General features: G+C 44.5%; 1 protein-coding gene across 4 annotated transcripts in view; it reads right to left on the bottom strand.

Annotated features, from left to right (window-relative positions):
- The window catches only part of SIRT5 (sirtuin 5), a 36,852-nt gene that overhangs the window by 1,708 nt on the left and 16,833 nt on the right, over positions 1–18,311 (bottom strand). For 3 of the 4 annotated variants that reach the window (XM_032861589.1, XM_032861588.1, XM_032861591.1), the window contains exons 4-9: positions 17,718–17,943; positions 13,614–13,701; positions 12,549–12,602; positions 10,285–10,408; positions 8,397–8,512; positions 6,935–7,071 (exon numbers count right to left, since the gene is read on the bottom strand). In XM_032861589.1, the coding sequence (XP_032717480.1) occupies positions 6,954–7,071; positions 8,397–8,512; positions 10,285–10,408; positions 12,549–12,602; positions 13,614–13,701; positions 17,718–17,943 (726 nt within the window). In that variant the 3' untranslated portion in view covers positions 6,935–6,953. Of the gene's footprint in view, positions 1–6,934; positions 7,072–8,396; positions 8,513–10,284; positions 10,409–12,548; positions 12,603–13,613; positions 13,702–17,717; positions 17,944–18,311 lie in introns of those variants that run through there. The other variant, XM_032861592.1, reaches the window with a different exon arrangement.

The following is an 18,311-nucleotide window of genomic DNA, read 5'->3' as shown; positions in this document are numbered from 1 at the left end:
CTTACCCTGTTGCCTTATCACAGAGTATGAAAACATAGGCGGGGCCAGATAAAGGGACATTTGAAATGCTGGTTTGTATCTCGGGCAGCAAATGCTTTCTCGAGATTGGGTGACAAGGCAAGGAAGGGCCAGCCCATTCTTGCTTTCAATAAAACCCTTTGAAAGAGGGTCTGTTCTGATAGGACTGTCAATGAAAAGATGGCTAAATGCGATACAAAATTCCAGTGTGTATTTTAGCATATAACTCCAGAATAGGTCCAAAATCTGAGTGGCAATGCCATAACAAAATTCCTTTCATTCCCGGGGAGTTATGTGGCTCATGTTCTCAGGACCTACATCTATAAAAAGTAAAAGCTAAGAATTACAATTGACATTGGAAAGGTGATACTTAGCTTGGCCAGGAAAAATCTGGCCTGTCCTCCCCCATACTAGGTAGAATAAGAGACACAGATGAAGCCAACTGCAAATAGGAACAAGATTTTTTTTCTCTCAGGACGATTGCACAAAGTATGAAAACAACTCCCTTCTTTGAGGACTACTGCTTTTTCACTCACCGAGGAATTCTGTACTCTAAAATCCTAAGCTATCCAGAACTGCTGTTAGAAATTACAGCGGTAGGAAACCTGGATGGCTCAGGTCATGATCCTGGAGTTCCCCATGGAGACTCGGCAAGGAGTCTGCTTCTCCCTCTGACCCTCCCCCCCCATGCTCTCTCTCTCTCTCTCTCTCTCTCATTCTTTCTCAAATAAAATCTTAAAAAAAAAAAAAAAAAGAAAAGAAATTACAGCACTAAAGGATAAATGTGCTTGAAGGACCCAAGTCACTGCCACCGAGCAGCAACCTTGCTTTCTAACCCTGGAACCAAGCTTCACATAGCAGCGTATGTGCAGTGTTATCCGTCTACCTTCAATTTGCGGTCTCCAGGGAAACAGGACGCTGTGTCCACATTTCCAGCCAGACTGCACTTGACTCCCACACGGCGCTGCGGGCTGCTCAGTCTACCAAAAACAGCTTCACTTAAATTTCACTTAAACGCCACCCTCCCCCTCCAAATCCTATAACAACTGCACCTTTTCCTTCATTTGGGGACATGCACCCCATTCCTCTCTCATTTGTAGAAAGCCAGTAAACCTAATCTGACTAGGTTAGTTGCTGGTGACTGCAGGTACACTGGGATAGAACACTGTGAACTCGGTCTCCTTCCAACACTCGGCCAGGGGCACGGGGGCTAACCTGAAAAATTCATGTCCTATGCATCTATGAAGAGAAGCATTTCCAGTAAGATTTCATTTTTATGGAATTATTAACCAAAATGTATTATTTATTTGTTTGCTGTTTTCAATAGCTATACCACAAATTACTGTTAGTGATCGTTCAATCCGGAGGTATTTTTTAATAAAACACTTCTTAAATTTTCAGGAAACTGAAAACAAATGATTCATACCACATTTTGCTGCAGAAACATAATAGGGTAGTCAAAAGATTTTAAGCATAAAAATGTATTACATGAATATGAATTTCTGGGGTGAAAGCAGAATGGAAATACAAGTTCAAGGAGGAAAACGGTGAAGGTTGTTAAAAAGGATTTGTATACAGAGCGCCTGGGCGGCTCAGTCGATGAAGCATCTGCCTTTGGCTCAGGTCACGATCTCACTCAGGGTCCTGGGATCAAGCCCCGCATTGGGCTCCCTGCTTAGCAAGGTCTGCTTCTTCCTCTACCCCTACCCCCACTTGTGTTCACTCTCTCTCTCTGACAAATAAATAAATAAGATCTTTAAAAATTAATAAAAAAATAAACTAACGTGGCTGGGAATGACTAAGGGAAAGGCTGCTTCACAAATTTCTTTTCATAAGCTCTTGTTGCACTTTAAAGAAGAAAAAAAAAGTAGAAAAGTATCCAAACCAGAGGTCATAATCCAGTGTTCTCCCAGAATCCCAGATGATGAGAGTCACCTGGGCCACTTGTAGAATATACAAACAGTCCTCACCCCCTGGAAATTCTGATTCAGGAAGTCTAGTGCCTTGGGACTGGATTTTTTTTTTTTTTTTTTTTTTGGCTGCCTGCTTTGTTTTACAAAATAAGGGCTGGGGTGATCTTTCTCTTCAGGGGCATCTGGGGAACACTGGGAGGATTAGATGCATCATCGATGCATGACAGGTGACCTGCGGAATCACAGAAAAGGCCTTCAGCTCTATCAAAGCAAAACAAAAGAAATGAATGGAATTTTGCTATAAATGAACTTTTTAAAAAATAAGTAAAATTAAATATTTTAAAGTATCTTTAAGTATATTTTGTTAAGGCATCTATGTGTCCTTTTAAAATTATTCTGACTTTACATGACTTTCTGATAAACAGACCAACCAGGAGCCTGGCTGTACAAGCCAAGAGTAGGGCCCTCGCTGCCCACCCTTGACACCTGACAGTCCAGCCAAGTAGGCGGCCCAGCTGGGCATCAGACTTCCTATCAACTGTGGTCAACTGTAAATTAAAGGTAAACTCTTGGGCACATCGGTGGCTGAGTCGTTAAGCGTCTGCCTTTGGCTCAGGTCATGATCCCAGGGTCTTGGGATCGAGCCCCACATCGGGCTCCCTGCTTTGCAGGAAGCCTGCTTCTCCCTCTCCCACTTCCTCTGCTTGTGTTCCCTCTCTTGCTGTGTCTGTCTCTGTCAAATAAATAAATAAAATCTTAAAAAAAAAAAAAAAAAAGGAAACTCTTATGGCACCTGGGTGGCTCAGTCAGTTAAATGTCTGCCTTCAGCTCAGGTCATGATCGTAGGGTCCTGGGATGGAACCCCATGTCGGGCTCCCTGCTCAGTAGCGAGTCTGCTTCTCTCCCCTCCCCCTCCCTACTCATGCTCTGTCTCTCTCTAATAAATAAATAAAACTAAAAAAAAAAAAAAAAAAGTAAACCCTTTAGATTCTTGACGAGAAAATACATAGTCAAAGCAATCTATAAAACCATGTCTAGGGACTTCTTAGACTTACAAACTCTGCTGGTAGTTCGCTTTCTTTGGGGGCACTTCTCCTGCAGAAACGTGTTACTTCCTGACCTTACTGACCGCCTCTTCTGGGACGTGCTCCCTCCCTCCCTCAACTCTGGCCACACTGACCTCCAGTGTTGTCCCTCCCACCTCCCAGGCCTACTTTGGCTTGGGGGCCTCTGTTCCAGGTGATCCTGTGTCTGGAACACTCTTGGTCAGACAATCTCCTTAGCTAACTCCTTCCCCTCCTGCAAGCCCGCTCAGACGTCTCCTCAGTGAGGCCTACCCTGACTGCGCAGCTGAATCCTGCAGCCCGTCCGCTATCCTCCGGCTCTGCCTTTGCTTTTTTTCATAGCTGGCTGCCCCCTGTCTCAGCTGCTCTAGCCTTTGCATGTTTATTATGCTTCTTGCACACTGTTTGCCTCCAGCACCAGAATGTCTTCTTCACACGGCAGATTTTTTAGTTTGCTGGTACCTCCTATCCTGAGCATCTAGAACAGTGTACCTAGCACCTAGTACAGAGTACCAAGTACCTAAAACCGAATACCTAGTACATAGTAGGTACTTAGTAGATATCTGTGGACTTCAACTGAATTCCAAAGTTTAGAGAAATTCAAAGATAAATAACAAGGTGGACACAGGGCACAGGAGGGCCGGGGTTCTTTGAAGGCCCTGTGCACCATCTCTTGGGTGAGCACAGATCCCATTTCTGCCTCAGCAAATGCACAGACCCTCATGTACCAAGGACCCCGGGGCTGAACAACAGTCAAAACCTTGACACCCAATCTGAAAATTCCTAGGATCTACTCTAACTGGAATGGCTGGTCGGAACTCCCCCGAGACAACGAAGGGGGATGGGAAAATGACAAAAGCCAAACCAGAACTAATTAACACCTTGAAAATATCAATACATTTTAGTGGCAGGCAAATTCTGTGACTCTGTCTCTAAATTAGAACTGGGGCAAGGAATCTAAACAATTTGAGCAAGGGTCTCGGATGTCCAGTGAGATCCAAGCTTAAAGAGTAGGCAGCATCCCTGCTCCCTGTTCAGGTAAAAGGAAATTAGGTTAAAAAGACGTATTATCCCAGTTTTCATTGCTCTCATTAACCTAGAGCAGTTGTTGGCAAACTTCATTCTATAAAGAGCCACAGAACACACTTTAGGCTTTGCAGGCCCGGCAGGGTATGTTGCAATGACTCAGTTGTGTTGTTGCAGGTGCAAAAGCAGCCGTGGACAATACAGGTACGCGTGGCTGTGTCTGAGTACCAATAAAACTTTATTTACAAACACAGATGCGGGGTGAATTTGACGTACAGGAAGCAGTTTGCTGACCTAGTGTAAATTTCAACCCAAATCTAGCACACGAGATGGAAGAGAAAATTCTGCCCTTGTTAGACTGTGTGTTCAAACACTCAATTGCTCTGGGCCTGGTTCCCTGTCCGAAAAGTTGAGACGTAAGAGGATCACCTCCATCTCTTCTAAATGTCAGCTTTGATGACTCCTAGATAAAAGCACGACTGTCCTTGCTGGTTAGTTACACTCATCTGGGAAAACTCCCAGACTTAGTGGTAAGGACAGCCGCAGCTCCCCAAGAAGCCAACAAACAGAACGTGGTTCATGTCGTTGGTGCCGGGTCAATGAGTAGCTTGTCAAATTTGATCAAAGTTTCTAACGAGCAAGTAGCCGGTCTGTCTGAAAGGAGACACAGCAGCTTTTCAGGACATGAAGCTGAACAGTTTTGGCTGAGAAAGAGAAGTGGCTGGGTCAGGTCTGTAGTTTCAGGAGGCCCAACTTACAAAATGATGTCCTTAACTGCCAGGATTCTCTTAACTTGCAGGAAAACTACCAAGTTCAATTTCCTCTGAAGACACATACAGCAGACGCCCAGGAGCTGCTGCTCAGTCCAGGGCATGAAAGGCGGATTGTAGAAGGATTGGGCTTGTAGAAGGATTCTGCTCTTATTTTCTTCTTTTTCCCCTACCTGCGTTTTGTTACCTTTCTACCATGATGATTTGTTTTCATTACTTAGTAGAGGAGAGCTGGAGAACACAGGACTAAAAATAAACCACAGGAGAAGGGACTAGGGATGTAGCTCATTCCCTCCTTTAGGAAGTTGATGCCATCCCACTCTTGGAGGATTCTGATGCTCTTTCAAACAGATGAGGGGCTTGAGTTGTCTGGCTATGACATTACTTTTACTTTATTTTTAACATATGCACACTAGTCTAGGTGCCACAGTGCATGTTAGAGGCCTCATGTCTATTTTTCAGGGGATAAGTTAGAAGAGAATTTAGTATACTCACAAAATTCTACAACCATCACCACAATCGACTTTAGAACACTTTCATCACCCCAAAAGGAAACTTGTCCCCATTAACGGTTACTTTCCATTCCTCCCTACCCAACCCTAGACAACCTCTCATCCACTCTGAGTCCCTGTCGATATCTGGATATCTCATATAAATGGAATCATGGGATTTGTGGTCTTGTGTGTCTGGCTTCTTTCACTTAGTATAATGTTTTCAAGGGTCATTCATGTTGTTGCATGGATGAGTGCGTCATTCATTTCTGGCTAATACGCCATTGTATAAATACCACATTTCCTTTATCCACTAATCAGATGAAGGACATTTGTATTGTTCCCACTCTTGGATTATGATAAACAATGCTGCTATGAGAATCACGGGTTCTTATGTTAGCTCTGCATATAACCTTTGGAGGAACTGCCAGACTGTCTTCCAAAGCAGTGGTATCATTATACCTTTCCACCAGCAACGGATCAGGGAGCCAGTTTCTTCACCAATACTTGTTGGTTTTTTGTTTGTTTGTTTGTTTTTTTTAAATTATAGCCATGCCAGTGGTTGTTAAAGGGTATCTCAGGTGGTTTTAATTTCCACTTCCCTAATTTTAATAATGTTCAGCATATTTTCAATATGCTTATTGACCGTGTATATATATTTGGAGAAATGTCTACTCAAATATTTAGCCCATTTCTAAATTGGACGACTTCTCTTTTTATTATTGAATTGTGAGAGTTCTTTATCTATTCCGGATGCAAGTCCCATATCAAATATTAGGCTTGCAAATATTTTCTCCCACTGAAGCACAGAGGTTTCTAATGTTGACGGAAAGCCAGGTTGCCCATTTTTCTTATGTTACTTGCGCTTTTGATGTCATGTCATGGAGGCTTTGACTAACTCGAGGTCATAAGGACTTACTCCTATATCTTCTTGAAAGTATTTTATACTTTCAGCTCTTATATTTAGATCCATGATCCACTTGGGTTAATTTCTGCGCGTGGTATGAAGACGGAGTCCAGTTTCCTTCTTCAGCAGGGGGCAATTCAGCCATTCCAGAGCCATTTGTTAAAAGGACTACTCTTTCCCTGAATTGCCTTCAGACGCTTTCCAAAAATTGGTTGGCCATACACTGAGGGTTTATTTTTTTTAAGATTTTATTTATTTGACAGAGATCACAAGTAGGCAGAGAGACAGGCAGAGAGAGAGGGGGAAGCCGGCTCCCTGCTGAGCAGAGAGCCTGAAGCGAGGCTCGATCCCAGGACCCTGAGATCACGACCCGAGCAGAAGGCAGAGGCTTTAACACACTGAGCCACCCAGGCGCCCCACACTGAGGGTTTATTTCTGGACTCTAAATCCTGTCTATATGTCTATCCTCACACCAGCGCTATGCTGTCCTGATGACTGTAAATTCGTAGTAACTTTTGAAACTGCAAAGTGTGAGTTCTTCAACTTCATCCTTCTTTTTTGTTTTGGCTCTTCTGGGCCCCGTGCATTTCCATATGAAGTTTAGGATCACCTTGCCGGTTTTAGCCAAGAAGCCAGCTGCACTGTGGGTGGAGACCAGCCATATCTGTAAATCAATTCAGGGAGTACCGCCCCCTAGACATTATGATGTCGTCTGGTCCACGGACACCAGTGTCCTTCCTCGTGTTCAGATCTTTTCATTTATCTCACTGCATAGTTTTCAAAGAATCTATTTTACATAGAAGGCAGTCGTCTAAAGGGATGTCCTCCTCGTTCCTACCACTTACACACAAAGGAAGAAGCGGGTCAAGGACACAAACGGTACTGATTAAAAAGACGTGGAGGAGATTAGACTCAGCCAGCTCACCCGAAGGGGGTCATCAAGGGCATTTCCAGAGTCTGTGGCACGTTTTTTATCCCTGTGAAGACTCAGAATGCTGGGCCTCATCCTGGCTGCATGGTAGACTCATCTAGGAAATTCCTGGAAATTGTGATGGCCAGGCTCCACCGGAGGAGTTACATCAGAATCTCACACTTGGTACCCAGCCATATTTTTAAATATGTAGCTGAGGTAACAACCACTGCTTTACGTAATGATAACAAGTTTCAGTGAAGACTTCCATTTTATTGATAATGATTTCAAACTATACATTTTTATTATAAAACTATTAAAATTATAAATTTAAGTTTATAATATTTAAAATGATATTTATACTATTTATTATATTCACATTTCTTTATGAGTTATTTATATTCTACCTTAGAAAGGAAGTAAGCAGACTGATAAAAATATATAAATGAAATTAAACGGGAAGATAAAACAACCAGGGTCCAAAAAGCAAGCAAAATGAAAGGGAGGATAAAATCGAACTCAGAATGAGATAAAAAACGCATAGTCTGAGGGTCTCCACTTTCCACACAAATAGGAGAGACAGCATCAGCACCATGACGCGGCCCCAAATAGCGATCCTGAGGCTATCTGGTAATTCGGCGAGTGTTTGGTAATGGGACCAAAGAGGCGCTCACCAGGCCACTGCCTGGGGGCACAGCGGGTGATGAAGGAGGAAGGCCCACACGGGGTGGACATCACCCCGGCTGTGCACTGGGTATTCAACTCATCCACACCTAATGCCGCTACCAACTCTTGCTGAAAGATACAAGTGAAATGTTCATTCCAGAAGAACTTTCCAAGTGTGAACACGAGCCCTAAGGCAAATCCCCTGGAAAAAGACATGGCTGCCTTCATCTATAGTTACCGATATTTTGTTCTTCAATCAAAGCACCTATAGACCAGGGATGCCTGGGTGGCTCAGTTGGTTAAGCCATTGCCTTCGGCTCAGGTCCTGATCCCAGGGTCTTGGGATCAAGTCCTGCATTGGGCTCCTTGCCCAGCAGGGAGCCTGCTTCTCTCTCTGCCTCTGCCTGCTGCTCTGCCTGCTTGTGCTCTCCCTCTCTCTCTGACAAATAAATAAATAAATAAAATCTTAAAAAAAAAAAAAAAAAAAAAAAGCAGCACCTATAGACCAAATAAGAAAACATAAACTTTGTGTCTTTTTTTTTTTGAACGAGAACAGTAGGTAAGATCTGTTCAGACGACATATCCAAACCAGCTCAGTGACTTCTGTCTCCCACCTTGGTATTCCCCATACCTGAATCTGTTGGTGGCCGGGGTGGTTTCCATGTTGAATTCGGCCACTGGCACTCCCCGGGCAGACACCTGGGGCGCGAACATGGCGGCAGGATAAACCACGGAGGAAGTTCCCACCTACAAAGCAAACGAACGGAAATGGACAAATGACCACATTCCAGGGAGAAGGAACATTCTTTCAGAAAACCTGACAGAAACTCAGGCCAGTTTGTGGTTACAGATGTGAGGGAAGCTAAGCTGGGTGGGCTCAATGGGGAGCTTCCAAGGGACAGATGGGGAAGTTGGAAGGCATCCTTTCGGCTGACCACTAGACCAGTGTGCTAGAAGAAAAGCAGTACATATGGAGAGAATGGCAGATGAATGACTCAGTTTTGTTTCTGCTCTGGGAGGTGATGGCAGTAATCCATGTTCTTTTTTTTTAACATTAGAAAATGCAAAGAAAAAATACATACATGTCATCCTCCTGCTACCCCAAGATAACCATGGTTCACATTTTAATATATATTCTTTCAGGTTTTTCCACGAACATGTATTTACAAATGTGCTTTCCAAGAAAGGAAAGACCAGAACATGCTGGATAAACCAGCTTTTCTCATGTGACCATTGGTCATGAACATGGCCGCGACACTGGCACGAGCTCAACAGTACCGGCCAGGTGAATCCATGAGAAAATCCTTCTGCTTCTAAAGACACGTTCTAGAAATTCTGAAATACGCATACCCTTTGTCCAATTAATTCCACTTCTAGGAAAATGTGTCCTAAGGAAAGGATCTGAAGAACATGCTAAGAAGTTATGTCTACGACAATTCACCCTAACATTATTTAAAATATAAAAATGGAAATGGCCTAAATGTCCAAAAACAGAGAACTCGTTAAATATCTCCTTTTATATCAAGCAACAGGACACCATGCAACGAGTTAAAAGATGATGCGGATTTGTGAACGGACTGACAAGGAATACATGTGTGTAAAGTTGTTTCAAAACAGAGCATAAAAAATATTTTTGATTTAAATATTGGTAGATGACTCCTCCCATCTATAAATGATCCTGGTTCATTTAAATGCAGAAATTATAGAACTAAATTCCTATTTCAATTCTCTACGTTACTTTTAAGATGGGAACATATTTTCAGAAAAAAAAATACAAAGTATGATAGAATTTTAAAAAAACAGAGCATATAATCTGAAGCCATTTTTGAATTTTAAACTATATGTATACATCTGCATAAGAAAATGTCTAACCCAGGAACGGGCAAGGAAAGGGCCGGATAGTAATTTTTTTAGGCTTTGTAAGCCAGAGTCTCCCTCACAAAGAGTCAACTCTGCCGATAGAGTGTGAAGGCAGCAGGAGATGACCCAGAAGAATGGATATGGCTGTGTTCCAATAAAACTTTATTTACAAAAACAAGTGGCGGCCCAGATCTGGCCCACAGGCCGCAGTTTCTCACTTCTGATCTAGAGAAGAAATATACTAAAATGCTAACTGTGGCTATTTCTGGATGGTAGAGTTATTGGGGATTTCGAATTTCCTCTTCACAATTTTGTACTTGTTTGTATTTTCTCAAATTTAATAATGAGCATGTAGTACTTTCAAAATCAGAAGTAATAACATGCTTTTTTTTTTTTTTTGGTGGAAAGAGGTTTCATGAAGCCTACGACACGGTCTTGCATAGTTGTGCATTTAAGATCAATTCGTATTCTTTGTTTCTTCGTTTTTCTGTAGGGTACCACAAGACCTCTCAAGACAGAAATTCGGAGGGGGAAGGAAGGAAAGGGAACAGAGAAGGAAGGGAGGAGGGGGAAGGAGGGAGGGAGGAAAGAAATACCAAACTCCACCCCAGTCCTGGTGTTCCAGAAAATCTCAAGGATTGGGGAAGGGAATGACCTACCACTAGACACAAGTCACAGAGGTTCAGCTCTCTGTCAACTTCTTCCAGAATGGCAGGATCCAGGTTTTCTCCAAACCACACCACATGGGGTCGCAGCAGACCCCCGCACCCGGCCTCTTCGCACCTGTAAGAACATCGTCCTTCACCCAACCCCAACACCTGCCCTGCCAGGTCTGCCTAGGTGGGTCACAGGACGGCTAGGGGCTACTCCAAAACCAGGCTGTCCAGTTGGGTGGCTCTGATCCTTCTTATCCTCTGTTCCTCCCCTACCAGACCATGTGAGCTTATCCTGGATAGAAATTACTCATTTTAACGGCCCTCATCAAGTTTTTATTTTGTCTAGATGCACGGGGCTCATGTGTTGACACATGTATTTTGGCCAACCTTCACACTCCCTTTCTAAACAGTGTTTCAAAAGATTAAGAGGCCCAAAATGGAGTCCCTTGTGCTAAGCCCCACATCAGCAAACCAGAACTTACTACCTAACCTGTAGCTTCAGACTCTCCAGGGAATGTGACCTCTCACCAGTCAGCATGGAACCACCCGGTCAGCACTAGCAGAGTAAGCCACTGAAACACCCCCGGGTCCCCTGAAGGAAGGTGACCTCGTCTGAAACAGTTTCCTCCTTGCCAGAAAAACTTCCTCGCCCTGCCTCCTTTGGCCTATAAGAGTCTTCCACTGTGTGTGGCTCCTTGGAGCGCCTTTCTGTCTGTGAGATGGGATGCTGCCTGATCCGCGAAGCTCGGAGAAAGCCAACTGATCTCCAACATTGACACAGCTGGATTTTTTTTTAAAGATTGTTTATTTATTTGTCAGAGAGAGAGAGGTAGAGAAGCATACAAGCTGGGGGAGAGGCAGAGGGAGAGGGAGAAGCAGACTCCCCACTAAGCAAGGAGCCCCACGCAGGACTTGATCTCAGGACCCTGGGATCATGACCTGAGCGGAAGGCAGCCGCTTAACCAACTGAGCCACCCAGATGCCCCTGGATATGCGGTTTGCACAGCAGCTTTCTCTTTCCCAGCTACTTCACCACACGCATCGGTGTGGCTGCCTGGGTGGAACCAGGCTCAGACCTGTCTCTAACACCCCAACCACCAGCTGGTCTCATCAATGACCTCCTTTCCTGTTTCCCCAGATTCACCTTTTTCTTGCCCTGACCACAGCCAAGTTCTCCAGGGTCCATTGCCAAAACCTTCTCATTTTTCACTCCCTCCTACCTCTAGGTCATCTTATATAAACCTTCTAAAATAATCCCCCAAACATCTTTTTCATCTTAATAATCTCCCCAAGAACTGCTCAGGGTTCCCCATTGTTTTATATCAAACTTTAGAATTCGGTAATAAAAATCCTGACTAAGAATCATAAAAAGGGTTCTGTAGTTAAATAAGCTGGTAAAATATTAATATATTATAACCACTTTTTAAGGAGGAACAGTGTACTTCACATATTAAATGCTCTGAGAAGTCCCACAGGAACGCAAATTTACTCTTTGTTTAATCTGTGGTTTCTGTATTTATTGGAGCACATAATTTTTTTTTCAAGTAATGCCTATCAACGTCGCATGGATCTAGTGCTCTATGAAACACTTTAGGAACCACTGTGGTAACATCTGTTTTGGGAAACCTGAGAGAAAAAAGTCTCTCCAGGGTTTATCGTAATGTGAAAATCCTGTCTGGTCCTGTAATTTCACCTTCTCAAGACCTTTTTTACTACCTCCTTTTCCCCTGGATTGATAACACTGATGATGACAAGAAGGATGAAGATAATACGCTTTACATACACCAGATATGTATCTGCAGCCTACCAGCTCCAGAAACCTCCCAGACCTCAAATTCTCCCACCACAACACAAGCAAAAAGAGACCAGAAAGGAGTTCTCACCCTGCTTTGGTTCACCTTTGCCCTTTCACTATTGGCCTCATAGGTCAGGGCTGGTTTCTGCACTGGCACCTAAAGGTTAAAAGAAGCACCTCACAGAGCACCTGGGTGGCTCAGTTGGTTAAGTGCCTGCCTTCAGCTCTGGCCATGATCTCAGGGTCCTGGGATCGAGTCCCACATCAGGCTCTGAGCTCAGCCAGGAGCCTGCCTCTCCCTCTGCCTCTGCCCCTCCCTGCGCTCATGTATGCTGACTCTCTCTCAAATAAACAATCTTTAAAAAAAAAATTAAGAGGCACCTCACAAAATGAACTTAGATTTTGATTCCTTTCTTTCTTTTTTTTTTTACACTCTGGGAAACCAAACATGGATCAATGTTGTTTTACCCACCGGGGAAGTTTCTCCACTGGGATTCCGGCATCTTGAGCTTCGGGGTCTGGAGCACTGAAGCAAACGGTATTAGAAAGGAAACAATGTCATTGGTATAATCAAAGAACAAAGAGATAATATAACCCAATAAATCTGCATATTTTCCCGGCAGCATACAGTTCAAAACCTATAATTAGTACATGCTGACTTAGAGGGGCCCAAGAAGGACAGACAACAAACAATTAGCCACTGGAGGTTTTACTCAAGAGAAAGAATCTGCATGTGGGGAGGGGGTGAGCCACCGGGAAGCCAATGGGAGTTTCATGACATGCATCGTATACGTCATCATGATTTGACTCTTCCACCCTGATATGTATTAATATATTGCTTTTATGATTTATACTGACTTAAAATGGCCAGGTAAAATTTTTCTCAATATTCCAAGTATATTCTTATTTTTTCCCCTTAATTATAATAATAGTACATGTTCATCACAGAATTGTTAGAGAAGTCTAGAGAGTGGTAAAGAAGAAATCAAAATTTCCTATAATCCCACCATTCTTGATAATCACTGTTAATATTTCATTGTATTTTTTACCTGTATATAGATATATCAACATGAAGGGTGTGTGAGTGTGTGTGTGTGTGTGTGTGTGTGTGTGTGTGTGTGTGCTGGGATCATATGTGGTAACAGTTAGGTCCTGTGGTTTTTACTTAGCATTGTAAACTTTGAGCAAGGTATTTCTTTTTTTTTTTTTTTAAGATTTTTATTTATTTATTTGACAGAGATCACAAGCAGGCAGAGAGAGAGGGGGAAGCAGGCTCCCCGCTGAGCAGAGAGCCCGATGTGGGGCTCGATCCCAGGACCCTGAGATCATGACCTGAGCTGAAGGCAGAGGCTTAACCCACTGAGCCACCCAGGTGCCCCAAGCAAGATATTTCTTTTATCAGATGACTGTACTGTGTCTAGTCTTGTTTTTCACAAATATCCATGGGAATCCTAGGCTACCGTTCAATTTCCTTACATTTATGTTCAACTGAAAAGAGAAAACAACACACACTCGTCCCGGAAAGCAGTATAATTACCCTTTCCCTGATAAAGCTGCACAAATGGGACTCTTGTAATTCTCAGCCACAATGCCACAAGAGGTACAGCGGGTTTTAAATAAGCTACCTGAAAAACACAAATTAAATGAGACCAGAGTTTAGTATAATCAACAGCCATTTTCTCTTTGATGTGATATAAAATAACTGAGTTTTTATGGGTCCACGTTAGCAAATGGGGCTGCCCTAGGTTTCGAGGGAAACACAAAGGCAGGCAGCGGTCCTAAGCCAGCCGAGGGCACCTGCCTCCTGGACCCTGCAATCCGGAAGGGAGAGACATAAAATCCCTTACTCCACGATGAAGCGGCTCCTGAATGACCTCAATGCGCAGCTGCATTTGAAGTGGTCGTTAGGGCACATGAAGCCACAGTGAACCCAAGGGCGTGGTTTACCAAGTACATGGTTGATAAAGGTTCCCTACCTTGGATGTATTTGCAAACTTTTCATTTCGACCTAACAAATTTTGACTTTTATACAAAAGCAGCTCCGTGAATACATAAATCTACTAGTACATAAGCCAATAATTGTTAAAACCAGTGACCATTTCTTGAGGAGCCGGTAACGTGACCGTAATTCACCAGATGTTCGCCTTGCATCCAGCGCCGCACTGAGCCCGCCACACGCCAGGGTGGACGTGTGTCCCTCCATTCCGTCCAGCATTCCCTCCTCGGGGAGCCATTTCTCTTCTTCCCCATGCTGAGCGGAAGGAGCTGTCCATCCCATCCCAAGATACAAGCTTAGGCCCCGGCTCCAGACTGGCCCAATCATGGTACCTAATCCGGTAGTCTCGGGGGCCTGATGGAACAAAGGCCAGCCCCGGCTGTTTCAGCCAAAGAACCACTGAAGGACCATGTGAGGAGGACAAAGAGTTCTGGCTGTTGTCCAGAACCCTTCCACCTTCCATGGACACATTTGGGTAAGAGCCAGAGAGGCCCGGGACTGGACTCTGCAGGACGAGTGTCAGCAGCTTAGAAGGGAAGCTGGAGACAAGAGAGGAGCAGCCTTTTTGGGAACGCTGCGTCACAGATACTCTGGATGGCACAGAGCAAGGAACACACGGTGTCACAATGCCTTGGAGTTGTTTGCAAGAGAAGCCAACGAGCTGGCTCGTGAGGCATACCTGCCCACTTTAATTCACTCGTATTTTGTGGGTTGTTTTTTTTTTTAAGATTTTATTTTTGCTAAAGAGAGAGGGAGAGAGTGAGCACAAGCATGGGCAGCAGCAGAGGCAAAGGGAGAAGCAGGCTCCCCGCTGAGCAGGGAGCCCGATGCGGGGCTCGATTTTAGAACCCCAGGATCACTGCCAAGCCAAAGACAGAAGCTCAACAGACTGAGCCACCCAGGTGCCCTTTTGTATTTTATATGCACAAGTGTGATATAGTTTCTAAAACAGTGTCTAAGGAGACTTGTCTTGAAAGAAGTTGCTGTGGCCAATGTCAACGAGGTTATTGCCTATGTTCTTATCTGGGATTTTGATGGATTCCTGTCTTACATCGAGGTCTTTCATCCACTTAGAGTTTATCTTTGTGTATGGTAGAAGAGGACAGTCCAGTTTCGTTCTTCTGTATATAGCTGTCCAATTTTCCCAGAAAGATAAAAAGCTTCTGCACAGCAAAGGAAATAGTCAACAAAACAAAGAGGCAACCCACGGAATGGGAGAAGATACTTGGAAATGACAGTACAGACAAAGGGCTGATATCCAAGATCTATAAAGAACTTCTTAAACTCAACACACAAAAAAACAGATAATCAAGTTAAAAAATGGGCAGAAGACATGAACAGACAATGAACAGACACTTCTCCAAAGACGACACACAAAAGGCTAACAGACACATGAAAAAATGTTCATCATCATTGGCTCATCAGGGAGATTCAAATCAAAACCACATTGAGATACCACCTTACACCAGTTAGAATGGCCAAAATGAATAGGACAGTAAACAGCAAGTGTTGGAGAGGATGTGGAGAAAGGGGAACCCTCTTACACTGTTGTTGGGAATGCAAGTTGGTGCAGCTGCTCTGGAAAACAGTACGGAGTTTCTTCAGAAAATTAAAAATAGAGCTACTCTATGACCCAGCAATTGCACTACTGGGTATTTACTCCAAAGATAGAGATGTAGTGAAAAGAAGGGCCATGTGCACCCCAATGTTCATAGCAGCAATGTCCACAATCGCCAAACTGTGGAAAGAGCCAAGATGCCCTTTGACAGACAAATGGATAAAGAAGATATGGTCCATATATACAATGGAATATTACTCAGCCATCAGAAAGGATGAATACCCAACTTTTGTATCAACATGGACAGGACTGGAGGAGATTATGCTAAGAGAAATAAGTCAAGCAGAGAGAGGGTCAATTATCACATGGTTTCACTTATTTGTGAAGCATAAGGAATGGCATGGAGGACATTAGGAGAAGGCAAAAATGAAAGAGGAGAAATCAGAATGATAGTCGAACAATGAGAGACTATGGACTCCGGGAAACAAATGGAGAGTTTTAGAGGGGCGGGGAAGGGGGATGGGCTGGCCCCATAGTAGGTATTGAGGGTACAGACTGCATGGAGCACTGGGTGTTAGATGCAAACAATGAATCATGGAACACGACATCAAAAACTAATTTGTATGGTGGCTAACAGAACAAAATAAAAATAAATAAATAAATAAAATAAAACTGTGTCCAAGTAAGTTTGAACAAACTGTTTCTGTAACTACAAAGTAACAATTCTAAGGGATAATAAAACATCATGGTTTGGGTAGACTATTCTCTTTGTAAGGGTCACATTAAAAATGTGATGTATCTTGGGGCTCCTGGGGAGGGGGGGCGATCAGGTGGTAGAGCGTCCAATCTCAGCTCAGGTCCTGGTCTTGGGGTTGTGAGTTTGAGTCCTGTCTTGGGCATGATGCATCTTAAAAGTGGTGGCATCTTTAGTTTGATGGAAGACAGGGCTTTCTTTTGTTTTTACCTAAATTAAACCCCCAATGTTGCAACTAATGCACATATTATCTTCTTTAATCCTTGAAACAACTCTGAGAGGTGTTAACATCCCCACTTGATACATTTATACCTGGCAAGGGACATCACCTGCATTCTGCACCCGCACAGAAACAAGCCACATGGACAGACCCTGTAGAAGAACGTGCCAACAAGGCACCCAGTCAGTGGGTGGCCAGCTACTGCTGGGACACAAAAGTGAGACAGGACCCAAGTGAAGGCTGCTTCACCACCATTATCCCAGGCAAAAATGGGCAACTTCACTGCATAGCCACAGAAACCAGCAACATTCCCCATGGTGTCACTGCTTCTGGAAATTCCACAATTAGAAATGCGTTCCTTGGGAAGGAAGTTTTGTAGGCTCTTAAACACAAATGCCCTTGGGAAGAAATTTTGCATACCCATTTATGCCCTTGTATGAATCAATTTATTAGATTTTTTGGTGAGCCCCAAGCAGGGAGAGAAGATGAAAGAGGACGCGAGGGAAAAGGAAGATGTCATCAAGGGCAGAGGAGGGAAGCCAGACAGGATATAAGACAAACTTGGTGGGCTGGCTACAGTGAAGGTCACTGATCTGGCAGCTTCCCTAAGTGCTCACCAGCTGAACGAAGCCCAGCCTCGGGGAGAGAGCCAACTGGGGACAAAGGGAAGGTAAACAGCTACCCCCTAGGGAATGCCAGCATCGTCCCTGGGCCCCTGCTGCTAAAGGAGTTTCCCCAGCCTCCCATTTCCCCTCAGCCCGGCTAGGCACCGCCACTGTGCAATACACACACCAGACCCCTGGGCATCTCATCAAAATGCAGATTCCGGGGGAGCCTGGGTAGCTCAGTGGTCTGGGCCTCTGCTTTCGGCTCCGGTCATGATCTCAGGGTCCTGGGATCGAGCCCCGCATCGGGCTCGCTGCTCAGCGGGGAACCTGCTCCCCACTCCCTACCATTGCCTGCCCTTCTGCCTACTTGTGATCTGTCTCTGTCAAATAAATAAATAAAATCTTTAAAAAAAAATGCAGATTCCGATTCAGTGGGTCCCTGGAGGGAAATGCAGGACTTATTGTTTGAAGTCTGGTTCCCCTCCCCACATGAGGGCCCCCTCACCATGGATTTCCAGAAGGTTCTTGGTGCCAGCCCTGCGGTGCAGCTCATCGATGTTCTGAGTGATGACCATGACCCGTCGGCCCTGCTCGCGCAGCCGAGCCTCACATTCAGCAATGGCAAGGTGCCCCGGGTTCGGCTCCTTGCTCAGCATGACCTCCCGCCGGTAGTGGTAGAACTCCCACACCAGGGAAGGGTTTCGTGCAAAGGCCTGTGGGGTGGCCAGGTCCTAGGAGTGGGGGGAGAGAAGAGGCGGGAGTCAGAGACAGAGGCCAGGATGCACTAATGCTCTGGGACACGGAAGCAGGCAGCTTCTGGAGGGAGCAAGCTGGAATGCAGCTGCCAGAGGCCCACGCGGTGCGACAGATCGGGACAGGGGCCCGGGGCCAGCCTGAGTCCCAGACCTGGGACTAATGAGGGACCGTCGGGAAACCGGCTTTAACTTCTCCACTTCCAAGGCGGGGATATTGCCACCTGTTCCATTCCAGGCAAGGAAGTTATGGACAGGAAGTCAAGCAATCTGTAGGAAAATGATTCAGGTTGAAGCCGCTTTTTCATGGAGCCCCACAATATAGGAAGTCGATTCATTTATCCAGG

Source organism: Lontra canadensis, unplaced genomic scaffold, assembly GCF_010015895.1.
Source record: "Lontra canadensis isolate GAN:19392208 unplaced genomic scaffold, GSC_riverotter_1.0 scaffold21, whole genome shotgun sequence".
In the NCBI taxonomy this organism is placed as follows: domain Eukaryota; kingdom Metazoa; phylum Chordata; class Mammalia; order Carnivora; family Mustelidae; genus Lontra; species Lontra canadensis.
This window is presented reverse-complemented; position numbering and strand designations above follow the sequence as displayed.